This window comes from Salvelinus alpinus, chromosome 35 (genome assembly GCF_045679555.1).
Source record: "Salvelinus alpinus chromosome 35, SLU_Salpinus.1, whole genome shotgun sequence".
NCBI lineage: Eukaryota > Metazoa > Chordata > Actinopteri > Salmoniformes > Salmonidae > Salvelinus > Salvelinus alpinus.
Window position 1 is genome coordinate 2966135 of NC_092120.1, and position 10440 is coordinate 2976574.

The 10440-nt window shown below is 40.8% G+C and overlaps 1 protein-coding gene across 1 annotated transcript; it reads left to right on the forward strand.

Annotated features, from left to right (window-relative positions):
- The first annotated feature begins 303 nt into the window (after positions 1–303).
- On the forward strand, positions 304–9317 carry LOC139564575 (B-cell receptor CD22-like). Its single transcript, XM_071384204.1, has 6 exons — positions 304–460; positions 577–954; positions 7584–7847; positions 8024–8293; positions 8468–8567; positions 8875–9317. The coding sequence occupies exons 1-6, from the start codon at positions 403–405 to the stop codon at positions 8945–8947; spliced, it is 1143 nt and encodes a 380-aa protein (XP_071240305.1). The 5' UTR covers positions 304–402; the 3' UTR covers positions 8948–9317.
- Positions 9318–10440: the final 1123 nt, after the last annotated feature.

Here is a 10440-nt window from a genome sequence, read left to right on the forward strand (position 1 = left end):
GGAGCTTAATGGACAGTGCAGGACAGTGAAACATTAATGTCTAAACAATAGGGTGTAAACAGGGGGCTGGGACAAGACTGGAACTAGACAGGTCTGTAGGCATAGATCTGCATATAATGGATGCTCATTGTGAGCAAGGTCTAAATAGACAGGACCAAAAACAAGCTCTAGCTTGTTTAGAGACAGTGACATTATAAGGCAGCAACAGTACCTTGACTTTTTGTTGCAGGCTTATAATGGCAATGCTTTTCTACACGTCTATTTTTGTTTCTCAATATCCTTGACCAGTTCCTAGTTAGGAAAAAGAGAAGTGAGTGACAGACAGAAAAGACAGACACTGTCGAGGTCTTCGCTGCTAATGTAAAGAAGGACAGTGAGTAAGGGAGTGGGGGAGCGTCAGAGATGGCTTTGGGAGTCTTCCAGACTGGCCGGATGAGGCTGCTCTCACTTATCCTGCAAGGTAAGACTGACATCATATTCATCATTATCATACGGAGCACACTTTTAGCATGGTATGTGAATAGACATACCAAGTATTGTATTGTAAATCATATTCATTCATTCCTTGTATCCCAGGCTGCTGTGTGGGTGTCCTCTGTAGTGACTGGGCTGTGCGTGTCCCCTCCGCTCCCTTGTGTGCCGTGGCCAGCTCGTCTGTGGTCCTCCCCTGCTCCTACGACTACCCTCAACCCTACAGGGTGCTGTCTGAGATGTGGTGCCGGGACCAGAGCCGCTGCATCACCCCCAGGTACGTGTACCATAGCCAGGGCATCTTCCCTGAGCCAGCCTCCCAGGGCAGAGTGGAGTACCTGGGGAAGGAAGGAACCAGGAACTGCTCCCTGAGGATCTCTGATCTGAGGAGGTCTGATAGCGGGACATACGTCTTCTATTTTATCACCAACCACCCAGTGGAGAAGCCTCCTGGACAGCCTGGAGTAACCCTGCTAGTGGCAGGTAAGACCACAGTGCTTATTATATGTTTTTTTGACATGTATTTTGTGTAAATATGCCTTGTGGTCAATGATTATATGTAGATAGCAACTGACCAGTGGCGAGTTAATAAAGCCGCATTGAGTTAATAAAGCCTCATACAAACATGATCTCTTTTTTGCTTTCTTGAGTAAGGCAGCTCCAAAACGCAGGTGTTTCAGCCTAGCTCAGTGCTTTCTGTGGTGGTGGGGCAGGCAGCATAAAATACAGAGCATAGGGGTTAGTAATGTTCTCTTGGCTCAGTGTTCTGTCACTCATGGGGACACTATGTCACAAACAAATCTACAGGGGAGAGCTCGGACATTCATGCCCCCTGGGTGCTGCCACAGATTTCCATTAGAAGTGCTCATCCAAGAAGGCTCAAGGTCATTGGCCACAGATAGAATTACGTCAAATCACGTTATATTTACCGATGCTTTGATTGGACTGATCATGTCAACATCATACTTTCAAAATCTTAACTAGCAAGCTAGATAAGCAGTCATCGTCATGAATCAAGTCGACAATCAACTGGCAAATCCTTTTCAATCCTTGTCATATGAAGATAAATTATAGATAAAACGTATCGGTGCTCATTGGCCAATTCAACAATAAGTTGTTTGGAAGCAATCAGTCGCTAACTGCAAGCATTGCAAAGCAATCATTAGCCTGCTATTCAGTGAAGTGGATGTGTGGTCCCAAGTCTAAGATTAAGGGTATCTTTTCCTAATTTAAAAGGATAAACTTTCAACATTGGCCATGCTGTCAATGAAGCATGATTTTTACCACGCTCAAAACAACTGTTAACTCGGAACTGCAAAATCTGACTTTAGTGAGTTCAAGACAACTCGGAACTCGGGGGAAATGATCTACGACTGGGAAAATACGTTTTGAACTTTCATCCAGGTCGGAAATGTAAATCCGGAACTCGGGCCTCTTTCTAGAGCTACGGCCTGAAGATCACTGACGTCATCATGATTCAACTTTTTTTGGGGAGTTCCCAGTTCGTATTTTTGGCATTTTATTAGGATCCCCATTAACTATTGCAAAAGCAGCAGCTACTCTTCCTGGGGTCCACACAAAACATGACATAATACATTAACATTAATAGACAAGAACAGCTTAAGGACAGAACTACATACACAGTTGTCTTGAAAGCACCAAAAATCCAGAGAATGGCAGACTTTGATGACAAAGTTTGATGACTAGTGAGCACAGAACAACAAGGTGAGTCCAAAAATGTATTCTATGCTGCTGCATAAATTATGTAATATGCCAGGGAGATATGTATTCTGCCGATGTTCTGAATTCTATCGCTGTACGTTTCAAAAGTACTGAACAAATAGTTATATTGACTACGTCCGTCCTAGCTCGCTCATTAATGTCTTAATCGAAATTACGGATTGCCTCTTATGCCATAGTTTGTACATCTCAATTGTCAGTAGAAACCACATTTGTTTAAGCAAGTCAGCCATATCAGCTATGTTTTTTAAAAGGCAGTAAATTAGGCTGAATGAACTGTTTCTCTGCCAGACAAGGCTCAGCTGATAGCCAGGTGTAACAATGGTAAGGTGTTGGGAGTGCTGTTGGGACTCTGCTGTCGGGCCAGCTTTATGTAGGCCAGTTTGTTGTCACCGTTTGTCACCGTTGTAGTGCAAATAATGTATTGTTTAGTGTTGTGTTGTGTAGTGGCTTTGCTGGCAGCAGCCAACAATTATGAATTTTTTGCCCCACCAAGATTTACATGCTAAAATTGCCACTGTATACTGTAGCTAAGAAAGTAATACAAAGTGTATGTTTTGTAGTAAGCTGTTAGTAGCCCATGTACCTCACCCTAATAATTTGGTCCCTTTCCCCTCATAACTAGCCACCTGTTCTGACTTGGTGGTGCACCTATAGCCTGTTTTTAAGAAATGTCATCATTGAATATTGTAAGAGCTTTCATTGTCTGCTTATATACCCCTTTATTTATCCTACGGTTCTGACTTGGTGTACAGGGAGAATACTGTAAGAATGGCCCATGTTCTGAATTCTGTCACTGTACATTTCAAAAGTGCTGAACAAATAGTTATATTGACTACGTCCGTCTTAGCTCGCTCATTAATGTCTTAATCAAAATTACGGATTGCCTCTTATCCGTTCATCGTTCCCTTATGCCATAGTTTGTACATCTCAATTGTCAGTAGAAACCACATTTGTATGGCTGCAGGGGCAGTATTGAGTAGCTTGGATGAAAGGTGCACAGAGGTGCCCATATTAAACGGCCTGCTCCTCAGTCCCAGTTGCTAATATATGCATATTATTATTCACATTGGATAGAAAACACTCGAATTATGTCTGTGAGTATAACAGAACTCATATGGCAGGCAAAAACCTGAGAAGTTCCACTTCCTGTTTTGAATTGTTTCTGAGGTGGCAGATTTTCAACCAAGCTCTCAATGAAATTACAGCGAGATATGGATGAGTTTTCACTTCCTACGGCTACCACTAGATGTCAACAGTCAACAGAACTTTGTCTGATGACTCTAATGTGAAGGGGGGCCGAAGGAGACAGGAATTAGTAATCACTGCCACGAGCCGATCACACATTCACCATGCACCTTCACATGAGGAGGACGTCCGTTCCACCGCTCTTCTGAAGTCAATCTAATTCTCCGGTTGGAACGTTATTCAAGATGTATGTTAACAACATTCTAAAGATTGATTCAGTACATCGTTTGACATGTTTCTACTGACTGTTACTGAACTTTTGGACATTTCGTCACGTTATAGTGGAGGCGCTTTGTGACTTTGGAATTGTTTACCAAAGGCGCTAACCAAAGTAGCTAATTGGACATAAATAACGGACATTATTGAACAAATCAAGCATTTATTGTGGACCTGGGATTCCTAGGACTGCATTCTGATGAAGTTCATCAAAGGTAAGGAAACATTTATCATGTATTTTCTGGTTTCTGTTGACCCCAACATGGCGGCTAATTTGGCTATTGTTCTGAGCTCCGTCTCAGATTATTGCATGATTTGCTTTTTCCGTAAAGTTTTTTTGAAATCTGACACAGCGGTTGCATTAAGGAGAGGTATATCTATAATTCCATGTGTAACTTGTATTATCATCTACATTTATGATGAGTATTTCTGTTGAAACGATGTGGCTATGCAAAATCACTTGATGTTTTTGGAACTAGTGAATGTAACGCGCCAATGTAAACTCAGATTTTTTGTTATAAATATGAACTTTATCAAACAAAACATGCATGTATTGTGTAACATGAAGTCCTATGAGTGTCATCTGATGAAGATAATCAAAGGTTAGTGATTCATTTTATCTCTATTTCTGCTTTTTCTGACTGCTATCTTTCGCTGGAAAAATGGCTGTGCTTATTGTGGTTTGATGGTGACCTAACATAATCGTTTGTAGTGCTTTTGCTGAAAAGCATATTTGAAATCGGACACTTTGGTGGGATTAACAACAAGAATACCTTTAAAATGATATAAGACACATGTATGTTTGAGAAATTTTAATTATGAGATTTCTGTTGTTTGAATTTGGCGCCCTGCACTTTATCTGGCTGCTGTCATATCGATCCCGGTGACTGGATGCAGCCATAAGAATTAAGCAAGTCAGCCATATCAGCTGTTTTTTTAAAAGGCAGTAAATGAGGCTGAATGAATCGTTTCACAGCCTCTGGTAAGGATTCACTCCATGGTGATGAAAAGAAAGCTCTGCGGTTGGGACAGCTTTATGTAGGCCCCAACAGTTTGTGGGCACCGTTTGTCACCATTAGAGTGCAATTAATGTATTGTTTAGTGTTGTCTTGTGTTGTGCCTTTTCTAGCATGCATTAAAAAAAAACGAGTTTCCTCACCAAGATTTGCCACTGCAACTGACGTATGTTAAAGGAGGGATGCTGTAATGCATCGTTACATGTTCAAAACACATTGGCTCATTCATCTTGGCTCATTTACAATTGGCTCATTCATCCCCCTCCTCTCCCCTGTAACTATTCCCCAGGTCGTTGCTGCAAATGAGAACGTGTTCTCAGTCAACTTACCTGGTAAAATAACGAAAAAAAAAAAAAATAAAAAAAAAAATAACACAAACATTTAATATCAGCATTCAAGGTTGTTTCCTGTACATACAGTACCAGTCAAAAGTTTGGACACACCTACTCATTCAAGGGTCTTTCTTTATTTTTACTATTTTCTACATTGTAGAATAATAGTGAAGACATCAAAACTATGAAATAACACACATGGAATCATGTAGCAACAAAAACAAATCAAAATATATTTTAGATTTTAGATTCTTCAAAGTAGCCACCTTTTGTCTTGATGACGGCTATGCACATTCTTGGCATTCTCTCAACCAGCTTCACCTGGTATGCTTTTCCAACAGTCTTGAAGGAGTTCCCATATATGCTGAGCACTTTTTGTCTGCTTTTCCTTCACTCTGCGGTCCAACTCATCCCAAACCATCTCAATTGTGTTGAGGTCGGGTGATTGTGGAGGCCAGGTCATCTGATGCAGAACTCCATCACTCTCCTTCTTGGTCAAATAGTTCTTACACAGCCTGGAAGTGTGTTGGGTCATTGTCCTGTTAAAAAAACAAATGATAGTCCCACTAAGTGCAAACCAGATGTGATGGAGTATTGCTGCAGAATGCTGTGGTAGCCATGCTGGTTAAGTGTGCCTTGAATTCTAAATAAATCACAGACAGTGTCACCAGCAAAGCACCCCCACACCATCACACCTCCTCCTCCATGCTTCAAGGTGGGAACCACACATGCAGAAATCATCCGTTCACCCACTCTGCGTCTCACAAAGACACGGTGGTTGGAACCAAAAATCAAAAATGTTGACTCATCAGACCAAAGGACAGATTTCCACCAGTATAATGTCCATTGCTCATGTTTCTTGGCCCAAGAAAGCTCTTCTTCTTATTGGTGTCCTTTAGTAGTGATTTCTTTGCAGAAATTTGACCATGAAGGCCTGATTCACACAGTCTCCTCTGAACAGTTGATGTTGAGATGTGTCTGTTACTTGAACTCTGTGAAGCATTTATTTGGGCTGGAATTTCTGAGGTTGGTAACTCTAATGAACTTATCCTCTGCAGCAAAGGTAACTCTGGGTCTTCTTTTCCTGTGGTGGTCCTCATGAGAGCTAGTTTCATCATAGCGCTTGATGGTTTTTGCGACTGCACTTGAAGAAACTTTCAAAGTTCTTGAAATGTTCCAGATTGACTGACCTTCATGTCTTAAAGTAATGATGGACTGTCATTTCTCTTTGCTTATTTGAGCTGTTCTTGCCATAATATGGACTTGGTCTTTTACCAAATAGGGCTATCTTCTGTAAACCACCCCTACCTTGTCACAACACAACTGATTGGCTCAAACGCATTAAGAAGGAAAGAATTCCCCAAATTAACTTTTAACAAGGCACACCCATTAATGGAAATGCATTTCAGGCGACTACCTCATGAAGCTGGTTGAGAGAATGCCAAGAGTGTGCAAAGCTGTCATCAAGGCTGATTACTTTGAAGAATCTCAAATCTAAAATATATTTGATTTGTTTAACATGATTCCATATGTGTAATTTCATAGATTTGATGTCTTCACTATTATTCTACAATGTAGAAAATAGTAAAAATAAAAACCCTTGATTGAATCGGTGTGTCCAAACTTTTGACTGGTACTGTACATTTAGTCTGTAACTATTTGACTCATGAGAATAGGAGAGCTGTTGAAGTTGTGGTCAGCTTCCAGCTTGTCTGCACAGAGATCAGGTCTGACCACAAGCCTCAGAGGTTCCAATGAAATGGATGTCACGATAATTTCTGAGTCACTCTGAGGAGGAGCCATTGCTTCCTTGTTTCAGTATGATCACATGATTCAGAGAGACTCATAGTGTTCTTACAGTTCCTCAGAAAGTTTGTCAATGTCTCAATATTTACACATTTTCTCATTAACTTACTGAAAGTCTTTCTGAGTAATAATGACAATGCTATTGTTATCTGTATGTACAGTACCAGCTGTTGACAACAACAGTGAGAGCTCTCTTGTAACTAAGAAGTTATTAAACTTTAAAACCTGATGGTATAGTTGCATGTCCTACGACCACAACTACTGTATGCAAAAAATTGCGGAATTGTAGCAGGAAGTCACATGGTCTTGACTGTCGGTATGGAATCGTCCTTTGGGTGACCACCCGCCCGCCGCCTCTGACTCACAATACTGCCCAGACAGCCACCACTACAAACACAACAACAACATATGGATATACATTTCAGTGTATTTCCATTTAAAACAGGAATAGACAAATAATCTGATGTGCCCTGTCCTGTTATCTGTCTGGTATGTCTTATTGGTCTCCCGAGTGGCGCAGCGGTCTAAGGCACTGCATCTCAGTGCAAGAGGCATCACCACAGTCCCTGGTTTGAATCCAGGCTGAATCACATCCAGCTGTGATGGAGAGTCCCATAGGGTGGCGCACAACTGGCCCAGCGTTGTCCGGGTTTGGCCGGGGTAGGCCGTCATTGTAGATAAGAATTTGTTCTTAACTGTCTTGCCTGGTTTAATACATAAAAAAATTGCTTACACATCTCTTGTCTACTTTCAGATCATTCCAGTGAAGTAGCAGTGTCCCTCAGTCCCGCTGGTGATGTTGTTGAGGGCAGCTCAGTGACGTTATTCTGCTGTAGTACTGCCCAAACTCCAGTGGAGGGCTACACCTGGTACAAGACTGGAGGCTACACGGCTGGTGATAAGAGACAGATGATGACCATCACCAATATCAGCGCAACAGACAGTGGAAACTACTACTGTGAGGCCCTGACCACTAATAGACCAATCCACTCCTCAGCGTTGTCTATTAATGTCCAGTGTAAGTACTTTGAAATCACAATCACAGATAATGAATGAATCAGTAACAATGTTTGTCATGAGTTTTTTTGCGACGCTCTTTGACAGGTTAGTACGTACCAGACATCTCTCATTGTTACCCAAATATAGGAAACTATACTGTAAAATATATATTTTTTTACCTTTCTCTGCCTTCAGATGCTCCAAAGAACACATCAGTGTCAGTCAATCCTTTTGGGGAGCTAGTGATGGGCAGCTCTGTGACTCTGTCCTGCAGCAGTGATGCCAACCCTGCAGTAGAGCGCTACACCTGGTTTCAGAGGACAGGATCCCAAGCTTCACTGAGAGGGTCAGGGCAGAGTTACAGCATCACTAACATCAGCCTTGAGGACAGTGGGCAGTACTGCTGTGTAGCGATGAACAAGCATGGATCACAGAGCTATACTGTTACCATGACTGTGGGGAAAGGTAGGTGCAAGGGGATGCATTGAAAATATACAGTATTTCTAGTCTAGTCTGTAATATAACATCAAGATTATGCCACCTGTTATTGTACATTTTCCATTGATTCAAATGACAGTATGTACACGAGTGTGAAGCTATCCCTGGCCTATAGAGCTTACAGTAGTTTATTCTCTGCAGTAAATGGCCAGTCCTCCATACTGTGGAGGTTGGTGGTGCCAGTGGGGATCCCCATCACTCTGACACTGATCATCATCATAACAGTGGCTTGCATTAGGAGGTGAGTGATAAAGTTACAATATGTTTAAGAGCTAAAATTACAGTGATGTAATCTGTAATCTCTTTATGTATTGGTTTGTGCTGTATATAATTCTACAACTCCTGTACCCTTGAGAGTTTTCTTTTCATTTGTTTTCTACAGTATAACTTTATATTGTCTATTAACTGTATTGTAGTCTTCCATCTGATGCATTTAGTGGAAACAGAAAACATTATCAACCAAAACAGAGAATCTCCAGTAGAAAATAAAGTCAATATACCAAGTTTATTAAATGATAAGTCTGATCCATAACAACTTTCCCCAACAGGAAAACTCTCCCAGCATCAAGTCAACAAGGTTACAGTCTTACAGAGACCACCATCCAGCAGCCATTACCATAATACTACATAAAGGATGACCATAACAAATGAGACACTTAAATTAACAGGAACTGAAAGGGAACTGAATTAACTCTGGTGGGAGATGTTGTGCCCAGTTTACTGCCACACAGTGGCACTGTTGTGTAGCTGTGTCCAGCTGTATTCTTTAATAACATGTACAGTAATATCTGTAGAATGTACTGTGCACCTCACTTCAGCTCTCTACTGTAGAAAATAAGTAATTTCACTGTAATAGGCCTACTGTAATTTACTTATTTTATGATGGAGAGTTGTTGAGTACTGGATGACCAAAAGTGAAACGACAACCAGAGATTAGTTTCAATATATGTAAATATATATTTCAATTGAATTACAATGATTTTAAAATGGATCATAACATACTGTATATATAACATAACCATATGTCACAATGCCATGCTACACCACCCCAGGCTGAGCTCTGCCTATTTTTATTTTATTTTTAAATGTAACCTTTACTTACCTAGGCAAGTCAGTTAAGAACAAATTCTTATTTACAATGACGGCCTACCCCGGTCAAACCCCATCGACGCTGGGCCAGTTGTGCGCCGCCCTATGGGACTCCCAATCACAGACGGATGTGATACAGCCTAGATTTGAACCTGGGACTGTAATGACACATTTTGCACTGAGATGCAGTGCCTTAGACCGCTGCATTATATACAAGTTCTTCAAGTTTGAGTTGAGTTGCAAAATAAATAAGTCAACAACAGGTTGTAAGTTTAAAAAATAATAATTCTCCTCCATTAGTGAATACAAACTGAATTACTGAGACTCTTTCTCAGCCTGGTCAAAAAGGAGGTCATAACAGTTCATAATTAATAAATCAAACTAACTAAACAACCAAAAATACAGGTTCTGGTGCAGTCGAGGGAAGATCTAACAAAACATGAATTCAACTTCAATTCAAGATAAATCAACAATATTCTCTCAAACTTAGTCAGATAGTTACAAACTAAACCCGTCACATGGCCACTTCCCTCTTACCAGCACCTTCCCCCGGGCGGCTGCACCTCAAACAACAAAATAAACTGTCATCCAATGAAATTTCTGGATCAATCATTAAATTTTAACAAGATAGAAGCATGCACAAGCGATGGATGCCATAATCACAAAGACCATAAATACCATAATGACAAAGAAAAACGTTTTTTAGAATTTTTTGCAAATTTATTAAAAAAATAAGAACTGGAATATTACATTTACATAAGTATTCAGACCCTTTACTCAGTCCTTTGTTGAAGCACCTTTGGCAGCGATAACAGCCGAGTCTTCTTGGGTATTACGCTACAACTTGGCACAACTGTATTTGGGGAGTTTCTCCCATTCTTCTCTGTAGATCCTCTCAAGCTCTGTCAGGTTGGATGGGGAGCATCGTTGCACAGCTATTTTCAGGTCTTTCCAGAGATGTTCCCGAAGCCACAAAACCATGCCTACAAAGCTATATAAACAATGGCTTTTAGTGTTATCTAAAA

What these genes read in the sequence shown, in the direction of transcription:
- LOC139564575 (XM_071384204.1), top strand. Translation starts at nt 403, where the DNA reads ATGGCTTTGGGAGTCTTCCAGACTGGCCGGATGAGGCTGCTCTCACTT. An exon ending in GCTCTCACTTATCCTGCAAG is followed by an intron (nt 461 to 576) that starts GTAAGACTGACA and finishes CTTGTATCCCAG; the next exon opens with GCTGCTGTGTGGGTGTCCTC. An exon ending in AGTAACCCTGCTAGTGGCAG is followed by an intron (nt 955 to 7,583) that starts GTAAGACCACAG and finishes GTCTACTTTCAG; the next exon opens with ATCATTCCAGTGAAGTAGCA.